At 39.3% G+C, this 14,176-nt stretch overlaps 1 protein-coding gene across 1 annotated transcript in view; it reads left to right on the forward strand.

Annotated features, from left to right (window-relative positions):
• The window catches only part of FADS1 (fatty acid desaturase 1), a 32,038-nt gene extending 18,234 nt beyond the window's left edge, over positions 1-13,804 (forward strand). The window contains exons 4-12 of the mRNA XM_089655034.1: positions 508-609; positions 937-1,065; positions 2,559-2,619; positions 2,716-2,792; positions 3,025-3,122; positions 5,592-5,688; positions 6,593-6,672; positions 6,752-6,877; positions 10,423-13,804. Coding sequence (XP_089511160.1) covers positions 508-609; positions 937-1,065; positions 2,559-2,619; positions 2,716-2,792; positions 3,025-3,122; positions 5,592-5,688; positions 6,593-6,672; positions 6,752-6,877; positions 10,423-10,474 — 822 coding nt within the window. The 3' untranslated portion in view covers positions 10,475-13,804. The remainder of the gene's footprint in view (positions 1-507; positions 610-936; positions 1,066-2,558; positions 2,620-2,715; positions 2,793-3,024; positions 3,123-5,591; positions 5,689-6,592; positions 6,673-6,751; positions 6,878-10,422) is intronic.
• Positions 13,805-14,176: the final 372 nt, after the last annotated feature.

The raw sequence follows: 14,176 nt of genomic DNA on the forward strand, positions 1-14,176 counted from the left end.
ACCTTTCCACTGAAATCAATGGAAAACACCTGAAAAATGCCTGAAAAGCACCTCAAAAACGCCTCTTAGAAGCCTTTTTGGTGCAGTTTTTAAGTCACGTGTCCTTTAAAAAAACGCTCAGAAAGCATGGCAAACGCCTATGCATTTTTGCTGTGTTTTTGTGGCAGATCCATGTTAAAGTAGCCTAAGTAACTGCCTGCTCCTACAGAGGTATGGGTTGACATCTATCCTGAAAGTGATCAGGGGCCTGAGATTGCACAGATCGCTGGTGCAATGTTTTGCTGGCTCCTTAGAAAAATAAATAAATAAATGCACTTTTTTTTTTTTACCTGCAAGAAAATGTGCTGTTATTTATTTATTTTTTTCAAAAGGTGAACATAGTCTTTAAGTCATGATTTGCATAGTTGGGTTTCAAAAGTCCATCTAGTTCAACCAGTTGAGGCAATGTGCAGTATGTCTTTCTTTACATTTGACATTGATTGACACTTTCTCACCATTCTTTCTCAGGCTCAGGCCGGGTGGTTGCAACATGACTTTGGCCACCTGTCAGTTTTCAGCAAATCAAAGTGGAATCACCTAGTACATCAATTTGTGATTGGACAATTGAAGGTGAGTGTGATTGGTATTGAGTTATATAAACTGTATGATTGTAATAATAACTCAGTATATATGTGCCTGCTGACTGTGTGTCTCTATCTTCTGGTGGGGTTTGCTGTATTTGATCATTTTGTAGTGATTCTTGTTACTGTACGGTATATATTTTCATGAAGATCTTCAATAATTTAATTTGCTTTGCATGCTGTCAGTGTATAGAATTTCTGTGTCTGCTGTTTTCATTACTTTAAGAGCTCACCATGTGCCAATATTCAAGCTATTTCTGTCTCTGATTATTTTTCTATGGCTTCTATGTGTAATCTCCCCCTTTTCCTGGCACAGGGTGCTCCTGCCAGCTGGTGGAATCACTTGCATTTCCAGCATCATGCCAAACCCAACTGCTTTCGCAAGGACCCGGATATTAATATGCACCCACTTTTCTTTGCACTGGGCAAGAAGCTATCAGTAGAGGTAAGAAAATATATTAGTGGTTATGCATGAGAAATAGTAAATGTGGTAACACCTGCTCTATGTAGATATGGAAAAAAAAAAATCACAATTCCAGCTATGTATCTAAAATGTATATTTTTTACATATAACTATTAGACTTTATCTTTATACTAACTTGAAATATCCTGAACATCAGCATTCACACTTTGAGAGGGTGGGGCTTGACTGAGAAACAGTTAGGATTTTTCACGGTGTTGTCAAACACTGTGAGCATGCTTATTGAGAACAGGGCTACGTCATCAATGTGCAGCTGCTCTGTTATTATCCTTGCAAAGGCTTGGATGGGTGATTGGCCACGCTGTATTGCCTAACTGCAGTAGAGAAAATTTGAGGTCACTGGCCTGGCTGTGCTGTTTCACAGGGGTGCCTAAATCACAAGACTGAATGAAGTGATTCATAACTCCTCTGGCTGTTAACATAATTCACATATATGTAATTTATCTGTGTATCTAGCCAAAGGCATGATTTCATGTTTAACTAGTATAGTGCATTAATGAAATAGCTAGTTGGAGAAAAATATCTTGTTAGAAAAAAATGTCTGCACTTCTCTGTTCTGAACCTAGATTTAGTGTTGTGACACAATTGTGCTTCTACATGAAAAAATTGCCCAGCCAAATAAAACACATCTGTCATGTATGAAGAGTGCTCAGACTGCATGCAGCATTTACATATGTGACATCATATTAAGTAGAATAATTATATTAAGAATGGACTATTAAGATTCAAGTATACTGGAAAATATTGTATGATCTGATTGTTTCACTCATTTAGTCTCATACACACTGGACTTTTTTTCAGCTGCCCCTAGGGGTATCTGGTGTTTTTTATTCTGACTCTAAACATCCCTGCATGTTAGCCTATCTGTCCATGCACACATAGGCTTTTAGAAGAGTTTAGAGGCAGAAAAAAAACACTGCCAGTGTGTCCAGGAGTAGCAGCATTTTGGCAAAAAAAAAATGCTTGGTGTCAAACACGTCAAAATACACCCAAGCAATATGTGCGCTTAGCACTTGAGTGTTAATTCATTTTAATGGCCAGAATAAATTATTCTGCCCACTGAAATCAATTAACACCCAAGCACTTGATGCACCTAAACGTGTTCAGCACTTTTACAGGCGCCGGGCATTTTTACTGCCAAAATTCTGCTGCTAGAAGGAAAGGCTTCTAGAAGAGTTAAACGTCTTGTGTGCATGAGGCCTTATAACGAAATGGTATAAATAAATAAAAAAACCCCTGTGGCAAAAAAAATATTAATATTAAAATATATATGTGTATCCTAAATTCAAATACTGTTGCTCTTTCTCAAAAAACAATATAGTGAAAATATAAAACACAGCAATAATTTTTGCACTGTATTTTATATTTATAATGAAATGGGAATGCTCAGATATACTCATGGCTACCCAGAATCTTATGGTCATTGGAGTTCATCAATATGTTTGATTCTTCCACAGCTTGGAGTTAAAAAAAAGAAATATATGCCATATAATCACCAGCACAAGTACTTCTTTCTGAGTGAGTATACATACATTACCTACATACAGAAGATCATTGATCAATCAGTTACCTACTAGTATGAAATTCTGCTTTTTTTTTTTTCCCTGTTTGTAGTTGGTCCTCCAGCGCTGCTTCCCGTCTACTTTCAGTGGTATATTTTCTACTTTGCTGTCCAGCGCAAGAAGTGGGCAGTGAGTACAACTTTAATCGGGAGCAATGTTGTGGTTCGAAATCTTTCATGATCGAAACAGTGTGGGATAACTATACATGTTGCCAATAGCAACTAATCATAACCTCCCTTTTGTGTTTCTCTGGCATATTAAAAAATGAGAAGGAGAATCTGATTGGCAGTGATGGTCAATACAGGCGGGCCTTCTTTATAAGATTTGAAATAGAATGTGACGGAGTCATTTCTCCTTCCAGGATTTGGCGTGGATGATTTCATTCTACGTGAGGTTTGCCTTTTGTTATTTCCCTCTACTTGGGATTGGTGGCACAATCAGCATGTTCATGTTAGTCAGGTACGTAATTATGATATTACAGGATTAGAAAAGCCAAATGAATAGAATGAAATGAGTTAGGGGTGACTCAGGCTATTGTAACTAATGTGTTGTTGTGGAGCTTTTAGAACTGTAGAATTTTACTGTTGTTTATTGGGCATGTGGAGACAAACTGCCTTTACTGAAAGACAACTATGTCATAGGTGAAAGTTTCAAGCATCAGAGAAAGAGAACAATCCAAAGGCCCCATTCACACTGCTAAATCAGCCATAGTGTGGCAAGTATCTTCCAGAAAGCTGCAGCCAGAAGCCCAGGTGTGTGCAGACAGCCATGTTTGGGAAGCCTGAACAAAGCAATGACAGGCTGACAACAGCCCAACAAAGAGATTGTGAAAAGAGATTCACAAGAAAGCGGCTACATTATGGACAGAATGCGATACTTGGAAAAATTTCCCAAAAATTATGCTTTATTAAACATTAATGATAGACAATAGGGCAATCACCCTAGTTTACCATCACCTCAGTATGAGACAATACACACAGACTGAAAACCATTTAAAACCACATCAAGACCGGTCTGGATATATATGTGCTGCAGAGACAATGACAAACCTTGTCTAAAGCATTTGCAGCACCGCACATTGGTTACACTCCCTGTAGGAGGTATTTCAAAAAATTGTACCATAGGTATATATAATATATAATATAATTGTCACATGCTATGCATAATAGCTAATACAGTTGCCATGTGGAGAGAAACATAACCCTTAGCCTATTCAAGGCAATATGGGTAAAAAATTACATAAAGGGGGGATATACCCCAATAATATGAATATAAATTCATGCAGTACAACCCTATTGAGGCACATGTGATTGGGGCCCATCTACCCTTGGTAGATGCAAATAGTTGCAGAAATTCTTATAAATGGAGGAGTCCCTGTTGATGTCCTTGATGGGATAATAGATGTAGATAGCAGAGCCCTGCTTTATATGTTTTCTTCACCACAACGTGTGGACTATAAACCACTTTGATATACGTGATGGAATGAGGCCCAATGGGTCTTCCGTTTGTTGCAATATATGTTGTATGCCTTGCATCTAGATAATGCATCATAATGTCCCCATCCTGAAATAAGACAATGATATAGGGACAGTCAATCTGGGTACTCCCACTCTGATGTATATAATAGGTAACAAGAACAAAGAAGCTTTTAGAATTGTAGAATTTTACTGTTGTTTATTGGGCATGTGGAGACAAACTGCCTTTACTGAAAGACGACTATGTCATAGGTGAAAGTTTCAAGCATCAGAGAAAGAGAAAAACCCAAAGGCCCCATTCACACTGCTAAATCAGCCATAGTGTGGCAAGTATCTTCCAGAAAGCTGCAGCCAGAAGCCCAGGTGTGTGCAGACAGCCATGTTTGGGAAGCCTGAACAAAGCAATGACAGGCTGACAACAGCCGCAGCTGTCTGCTGGTCTTCATCAGTAATCACATTGGGAGCGATTACCTGTGTTTAGGGACAGATGATCGCTGTGGACGCAAGCATCTCACAAATTAAATACTCCCATGGTGTACTATATTATTGAAATTTGAACTCTTGCAAAAAAAAGTCTGTTTATCTGTTTGGGTATTTCTACCTTTCTGATTTAAATCATCTAAGGATCAGAGTATTCCATACCCTATGACGTAGGTTGTGTCTGAAGGTATTTCAACAAGAGGGCCCCAGTTTGATTCTTGCCCAGGACCCCAATTTATCTAAATACAAATCTACCAGACAGACCTGGTGGTCAGTATAGAAGTGACCTCTTACATTGGTGGTCACTGCTCACAGAACCCCTAGCAACCTTAGGAGGGTCCTTGGTTGAGAAAAGTTGCCCTTCTCTATCCAAAACGAAAAAAAAACAAATTCCCCATAGATCCCCAGTCAGTTTTACTATTGATTTGAATAATATAGACTTGATAGATTTAATTTCCTTTTTCATACATGATAAATGAAAGGGGAGTTATTGACCATACTTCTTCTGTGGGTTTACAGGAATGCATTTAGTTCTGCACTCCTATGACCCAGCTGCTGACAGCTAATGTCACAGTGCCGGTCCAGGCTCTGCAGGAAGCCCAACATTAATATCAGGATGTGCCCAGATGCCTGACCAGCAGCCTGAACCAGCCGCTTCCACCTCCTTCACAACCCTGTGCTCCAGTGAACAAGGAGGAACAGAGCAGAGAGCCGGAGACTGACAATCACTTTTGCCCTCTGCTCACTGAAAACTGAGAATTGAGAGATCAGCAGTCTTTGATCGCTCAGTTCTTGGTGTAGAGGCGGCTGGGGACAGCTAGGTGAGTATGTACGTTTATTTTTTTAAATCCATAGTTCTTTTTAATACAGATACAAATCATCCTTCGTTGTTACTGTAATATGTCAAGTGAAAGCATGATTGAATTGCAAAGGCAATGGTAATATGATTCTCATGTATTTTACTATATTCTAGGTTCCTGGAGAGTAACTGGTTTGTGTGGGTGACACAGATGAACCACATTCCAATGAATATAGACTACGATCAGAATAAGGAATGGCTTTCTACACAGGTAACCTTTATTATCTATGTTTCTCTCTATGCATATATAATATTTTGACATCATACTGATTTTTTTATGACTACATTATAAAATGAACTATGAAAGACCACTGCAGAGTTTGGTAAGCTCATCACCTGTACAAGAACACTCATTTTGATATTTTTAACCAATGAAACAAAATATCAGTGAGCATGATCCGAGCCTTTTCCAGTTGAGATTAGTGTGATCTTCAAGCAGCTGTATTTACTGTACATTTCACATTTCAAAAATAGGTCACAGATGGAAGCCATAGGAAAAACAGAAGTGAACAGAGAATCATTTGTAGTGGTATCTGGTACTTGTAAATGTATTATTAAAGCAGAACTTCACTAAGAATTTAAAGTTCCACTCAATCTCCTCCTCCCTCCCTCTTCTGCCATTAATCTAAACAGATTAACAAATTGTTTTCTGAGAATGGGTGCCTGCTTCTGGCAGGTACCCACTCCCACTTCCTCTCTGCTCGCCTAGGTGAGCAGAGTGGAGGTTCGCCCCCTACCTGCAACCTCTTGTGACACGTCACTGGTTCCAGGAGACTGCGGGACTATTCGGAAAGCATGCCTGTGCAATGGGGAGTCTGCAGGAAGTCACAACCAGCTTACCACTCAAGATGGCGGCACTGGGGGGCTAAAAGACAGGTAAAAAACCAGCTTAGGTGATGACAGTGCTGGACTCCTAAGCTGGTGAGTTTATTAAACATTAGCAGCTACAGTATTTGTAGCTGCTGACTTTTAATTGTTCTACCAACGACTGGAGATCCTCTTTAATTGGCTCAGATAGCATTGATTATAATTGAGTAATCCCCAAACCCTGAAAATGTTTGATGACTGCCTTCCATGGCACTGTACTTTACTTCAGTTTTCTTTCTCCCACCCAGCTGCAAGCCACTTGTAATGTGGACCAGTCTCTGTTTAACGATTGGTTCAGTGGACATCTCAATTTTCAAATTGAACATCAGTAAGTATATGAGGTAGGGCCTAAGCTGCTTTATCATCTTCCTATAACACTTTTAATAATGACTGCTTTTTATTTTCAGTTTATTTCCCACAATGCCGAGACACAATTACTGGAAGGTCGCTCCTCTTGTTCTCTCACTTTGCAAGAAGTATGGCATCGAGTACCAGTCCAAACCACTGTTTACTGCATTTGCTGATATAGTTCAGTAAGTGACATTACTTACAGGTTTTACTGTTAGCATATAACTCCGTAGCACTTGGCTGTTGCATCTGGGCCAACTGATGCAAACTGCTTACTTGTTGGCAATTAACCGCGCTTTTGTCAGCTGAGACTATTTTGCTTCACATCGGCAAGAAAGTCCTGTCAGCTGCATCATGAAAAGAGACAACATACACCTATTGGAGTAGATACAGTAGTACTAACATGTACAACTATGTGTAACCACTTGAAGACCAAGCATTTTCTGGCACTTTTTTGTTTACGTGTGTTTTTTTTTTTTTTATACAAGTTTATTGAACAGAACAAAAAATAAGTATCAGAGTATCTGTGTCACACTTACAGCATACAGCAATTGGCATGTAGAAGCATGTACATACAAGTACTGCAATGATTTGTTCAGATTGGAAGAGATATATAAGTTCAGCAAATAACCCATCATGGACCAACAGGAAGAGGAGTATCATATCAGCGACATATTACCCAGGAGCAGATCCAAGTTTGATCTATCTGTAAGGGTAGGGCATACATCTAGGGTTTCCAACCACAGCCTAACAGACTTGGGAGCACTAGTTCTACTGGAGCTGAGCCAAGTACTGACAGTTAGCCAGCCCATAATTTGCCAAATTTAGGTGGGCATCCCCTGTGTTGGTATATTAGTTTTTCATAGTGCAGGGTGGTATTCATATTGGCAATCCAATCCTGTGTAAAGGGGGCAAGGCGCTCTTCCAGCACATCAGTAGCACCTTGTAAGGATGGGGGCACTTTAATTTTTTTTATTTATTTTATTTTTACACGGTCCCTTTATTTTTATTTTTTTTTTTAAACTTCCCTTGCAATAGAAATAAAGATGACAGGTTCTTTCTAAGGAGAGATCTGGGGTCAAAAAGTCCCCAGATCTCTCCTTTACCTTTAAAAGCAAAGGTCAAAAAAATATTTTTGTTGATCTTCTTTTGCTTTTAATTAAAAAAAAAAAAAAATTGTTTACATCCACGGGAAGTGACATCATGATGATGCTCTGGTCCTCCAAGGCCATAGAGGCGATCAGAGGCTATCAATGAGTCTCTCATCGCCTTTGTTACCAGCTGGCCACACCGTCGGTTCATTTCTCGGCTGAAACTGTAAGCCATTTGCAAACCGCAACATATATATAACAGAATACATACAGTGCTCAGCATAAATGAGTACACCCCAACAGATTTGTCAGAAAACCTTTACTTTACTTTCAGAATCAACATTTTCTATGGGACACTATACCACAAAATACTCCCACAAATGCCGGCCATTGATTGCAAACAAGATTTGTTAATTTGCACACACAAAAAAAGTATTTTTCCTAACAAATTAATTCAAGACCATGTTGCAGAAATGAATACACCCCAATGAAAGTCTAATGCAGGCCATAGACGGTTTGTTTATCGGCCGATTTTCGCACTGTTAGTGGGGCAATGGCATTGGCCAGTTTTCGAGGTTCCTCCTCATTTCTTTTATCGGTCATGCTGGAAAATTTGTGAAAAACAGACAATTTTCGCAATCATTGGTGGCAACAGAACAACCAATGTTTCGTTTTTCAGACGAAAAATCTGCCGATAAACGAACCGTCTATGGCCTGCATTAGGAGCAAAGCTAAATTTTAGACAACAAAATCTTAATTAACAAGAATTCAACTACAGGTGAGTCTAATTATTCATTAAACAGGAGTCCAGCAAAAAGATGATTATAAAAGGGGGTCACTTAACAAAGAAAACCCCTTCCCATTTCATGCTGTCAGCAATGGCACCACATGGAAGAGAAATGTCACATGGCCTGAGAAAGAAAATAATTTCTTTACAGAAGAAAGGTGAAGGCTACAAGAAGATCATCAAAGCTTTACTTATCAGTCAGAATACTGTAGCAAAAATGTAACAAAGATGGAACTGCAACCATCTCACAGAGAAATCCAGGCCATCCATGGAAGTTAACACCTCGACCCTTGCGTTTTCTGATGAGAAGGGTTGAAGAAAATTGCCATGCAAGTTCACTGTAGTTAGCTAAAGAAGTAGAAAGCCAAACTGGGGTGATTGTTTTCCGTGACACAATACGGCATACACTGCAGAGGAATGGCATGCATGGGTGTCGTCCACGAAGGAAGCCTTTCTTAAAGCCCATGCACAAAAACGACCACCTAGAATTTGCCAGCACCAATGCTGAAAGAGAACAAGACTACTGGGACTCTGTACTCTGGAGTAATGAGATCAAGATACATGTTTTTGGAACTGATGGCTTCAAAACTATAAGGCATCGCAAAGGTAAGGAGTACAAAGAAAAATGCATGGTGCCTACAGTGAAACATGGTGGTGGCAGTGGCCTTCTGTGGGGTTGCATGAGTGCTGCTGGTGTCAGGGAGCTGCATTTCATTGATGGTATCATGAATCCACAGATGTACTGCTCTATATTGAAAGACAAGATGCTACCATCACTCCCTGCCCTTGCTCGTTATGCACTTTGTCTACTGATCTGAACCCAATCAAATACCTATGGAGAATTCTGAAGGGACAAGTTGAGCATCTCTCTCCATCCAGCACCCAGGCTCAAAGGTTGTTCTTGAAGAATGTAAAAAAAATAGATGTTGCAATATGTCTCCCAACTTGTTCATTCCATGCCTAGGTGACTTGGTGCTGTCCTTACAAATCATGGCATACAAAATAGATGGAGTAGTTTTTGTTGTGAGGTGTATTCATTTTTGCATCAACTAATTTGAGTAAAACTGAAGATTTTGTAATCTATGTTATATTACTAATCTTACTTTCATGTAGTGAACTAAACAAATGTTCTATAAAACTCAGTCTTGGCAAAATCTTTTGAATTGTTCATTGAAATATTGATTGAAATCTTACTTTTCAAAAGGGTTGTACTCATTTATGCTGAGCAGTGTGTGCATATGTGTATGTGTGTGTGTGTGTATATATATATATATATATATATATGTGTATGGTATGTGTGTGTGTGCGTGCGTGTGTGTATGTATGTATATATATATATATATATATATATATATAGTGTGTGTGCGTGTGTGTGTGTACGTGTGTGTACGCACACGTATTGTGGTTGGAAAGTGGGCAATATTAAAAGAAAAGTGTTGTCAAAGATTTTTTTGGGGTCATGCTTCTTTTATGGGTCACAGAAGTGTACTTAGTGTTACATTCCTGAGATCTGTAACTCAAAGTCGGCTGACAGCAGGCTATAGCTTGTAATCAGCTGATGTGGCAAAGCCACCTCAGGCTCTGCCAGGATCTTGACAATATTGTCAGGATATGCCCATCTGCCTGACTGACAGCTGGCTCTGCCTCTCAGTGCAAAACTGAAAGCCAGAGTCATCTGCTCCAAACCCCTATGAAGCTTGGCTCTCCAGTGAGTGCTGGAGTAGCAGAGCAGAGAACAGTGTCTTAAGTCTCCGACAGCAGGCTTTTCCTACAAAAAAAAAAAAAAAAAAAGAATATTTGTTTACTGATTTTCTGAATATGTATGACCTATTTTGCATTGTATGTTCTGCAGTTCGCTCAAGGAGTCTGGGGAGTTGTGGCTCGATGCTTACCTGCACAAGTAATGAGTGACCTGTGTGCTATTCTGTCGGATTTATAGAGCCCAGGGAACTACTGCTGCAAAGAACACTGTATTTCACAACATTCTTCTAGTGTCCACACTGCTATGTAGTCAATCAGGATCTCGGATGCCCTGCAGTGCTGTAATATTAGCACATCACAAACATGACAGATGACTTCATTATATTCTGGAAAGGATAGCTCTTACTTAGTATACCAGGTTTCTTCCCTTCTGAGCAAAATCAAGGTGCAACACCGAACGCTGAATGGACTTGACTTTGAAAAGCGCCTTCCGTCGTGAAAAGCCAAATAATGTTAAAGCCAATAAAAATGTCTCTGAAATGTAAGAACAGTTCTGCCATAACAGTCTAGGCTGCCTGCATCAAGAAGGAAACCATATGGTAGTAGGAATATGTTTTATAATTGTTGGCAAAAAAGCAATTATTTAGGAGGTGAAACATACAAATATGTATACAATTAATTTCAAAAGCATTGTCGATGTCAGGAATTACTTTAAGGACCTGAGGAATAGGAGTACGGACTGCATCATTTACTCCCAAGATCTCCAGCGTGTACACTTCTTTAACTAGTAGCGGATCATAATCTGTATTCTCTAAGGCCCTCCCTTATGCTGGACCTCATATCTTTATGCTGAATTCTCCTCAGCTTTGCTCATTTTATTCCTGAGAGGTGATGTTATCCACATAACGTTAGGAAGTTTACTAAGATAAAATATGTGCTTTGCAGAACAAGAGCAGTTTGTATGCTTGTGACATTTATAGGCTGACTGTGGAATGGACTACTTGTCTCTGATCAAGACATACCAAACACTGTTAATGTCACCTTAATGTGATACTAAACCCAAAGCCAAAAAATGTAATATATTACAGCTTACCAATAGATGTGGTGGCTGCATTTGTGTTCTTTTTTAGGCTCTTTTCTGGCTTTTTCCCTTAATTTTTCACTTGGTGATGTGGCCAGTAACACACTTCCTGCATTAGGGTGCCTACACTCTGGATGAAGAAGCACAGAGACACCTTTGCACAGCAGCATTGTTAATGTGGGGAGGAGAGAAGTGCTAGGCTTGGTTCACATTTGATGCTTTTTGCAGTATGTTTTGCGTTTTTGACACTTTTTTTTTACCGCATTGTGCTTTTTGTTCAGTTTTTTTTGTTGTTGCTGGGCAGAATAAAAATGCAGCAAAAATGCACTACCATGGATTTCAGCAGCAAAAACGCTGCTTTTTGCTTTTAAAAATATCCCTTTCTAAAAACGCAGCTCAAAAAAGCATAGATGTGAACATGTTCCATAGGAAACCATGTTAAATGGACTGTAGTGCGTTTCTGCAAAAAGCACTAAAAAAAACACATTGGTGTGAATGGAGCCTTAGAAGCACTAGCAGAAATAGGTACACTTACAAATTGAAGCCAAACTCCAGCTAATACTTTATAAGCTATTACAGCAAATTGTTTGTTTTGTTTTTTTTCCATTTTGGAATAAAGGTTTTACATAAATATATAAAGCTGACCATTGTAAACACCCCTGTCAGTGTTAAATGGTTTGACCCAACCCTCCAACTGCTACAACTGCAGGGGAGCTTGTTTTTTTTGAAAAGCAACAGATTTACTGGCTGTATCACCAGGTTAAAATACAGGAAAGAAGGTCTCAAAAAGAAAACTAATGCAGCCTTCATATCTAAGATTTGGTAAGCAGCAGTATAATAAAGGTTTGCTTTGGAGTTTAATGCCACTTTAAGGCTCCATGCACAGTGCCGTAAAAAAAAAAAACGCCACTGCTCTTGGCAGAAAAAACCCCCACTAATTTTGCAGTAGTGTTAAGCATTTATTTCTGCCAGAAAAATGCTCTCAAAAATGCAAAAAGGTTTTTTTTTTCTGCCTCTAAACGCTGAACTTAAAAAACACCTCTAGACTACCTAATGTGAACAGACACATAGGATAACAGTTGCTTCTTCAGGAAAAACGATACACTCCTCTAGGAGCAACATATTTTTTATGCCAGTGTGCATGGAGCCTAAAGGTTCACTATACCTAAAACTGGCATTTCTGTGTTTTGCAGTTTCTGGTGTTTTGAATCACACCAATTTATCTGTTTAGGGATTCCAGTGACAAGATCTGCCACTAGCCATGGACCGAACAGTGAAAGCTCCTGATTTTTCATTGGTTCTACATTAGTGGGAATGCTGCAGGTGACACCAGTGCAGAGCTCAGAACTATGGCAGGATAATCTCAAGTCAGTCCAAACACTAAAAGGAAACAAGTGTGTAATTCAAGTTGTTTGGAGGGCAATGCATCATGGGGAGGAGCTCAGGTCCTGTTTTGCAGTGTAAAAAAAAATGATCCCAACTAAAGTGTGCGTTTGTCATTTTGTTTGATGCTATGTGATTAACTTGCCAATATCTGCCAAAAATTGAAAGATCAGTTTAGAGTGTAGTGACCTATTAAAGGAAGCCTGTAGTGGAAGAGCATGCAGGCTGCCATTGCAGACCTCTCCTCCTGAAAATGCTGGTTGCCTGGCTGTCATGCTGATCCAGAGGCTTAAATACTGTCTCAAGCACTGACCTCAACTATGTTTGCAGAGCAGATGTACTAAATTCACTCTTATTTTCTGATCTGCACGCTTGCTCCAGGTTAGTAGCTGATCAGGTCAGCAATTGCAGCTTCATATTGTTCTCTATGTGGGCTCTCTTCAAATGTAGTCACAGAGCTGCCCTGTATTTGGAAACAATGACACCTAGTGGACACTGCTTGTATTGCATAGGAGCAAGCTGACAGCTGCAAGTGATGAGCTCCTTCAGGAAGACATTTTTCCCAGAAAACCGTAAATATTGAATATACATATAGCAGTGTTTTGGCCGATTATTTTATACTGCTTTACATTGAATTCAAAATTGCACTCTGACTTATCATTGCACTGTGGATTGTAGAACCAAGTCAATCTACAACATGTTATATTGCCTTTTAGGAGTAATGGTAACAAGATGGAATTTTGTTTCAGTACAGCAGTGCTATTGGAAATCAAGTTCTCCTAAAGAGTATTTTGTAGATATTGCTTTTAGTTTGATACTTTTCAATTCCCTTGGTAACATGGACGCCAACAAATGCCTGTTTACTGGATGTGGTACACATACCCACTGTCTTTCTGGACTGTGGAGGCCAATGCTGCCACTAATTTTAAGATCTTTTTATAGTTTTGTACCAGCAAGGCCTTTTACAGTGATGACAGTAATAGACTAATTACACTAATTTATCTGCATTGATTTAAAATGGGATTCATGGTTTGATTTTGTTGCAACAACTAATAAATTGATTTCTTAAGCCTGTGTGTGGTCTCTGCAGATGTAGGAAAATAAAGTATCTGAATCATACAGTATAAGATTTGTATTCTTAGACCATGGGCACCATGCAGCTACCTTCTGGTTATTGGACAATGGCAAAAAAAAAACTTGCAATGGCACACCATATAACCCTACCCACTCCATTATGTTAATCTTACAGTACAGGACAAAGGAAATGTATTCATACACCTTGGGTCAGGCTCATATCTTTAGGTGATTGAACACTGGCAAGCTTCTGAGGACACCACCCTCCCCACGGGTACCTCCCCTATAATCTTACCCTGTGTGTGTTTTTTGCTAGTGCCACTAGGTAATGGACCTCCTTCTCCGTCCTGAAGAAACTAGCTTCACC

The sequence above is a fragment of the Staurois parvus genome, unplaced genomic scaffold (assembly GCF_062004578.1).
Source record: "Staurois parvus isolate SC_StPar_1 unplaced genomic scaffold, SC_StPar_1.0 ptg000818l, whole genome shotgun sequence".
Taxonomy (NCBI): Eukaryota; Metazoa; Chordata; class Amphibia; order Anura; family Ranidae; genus Staurois; species Staurois parvus.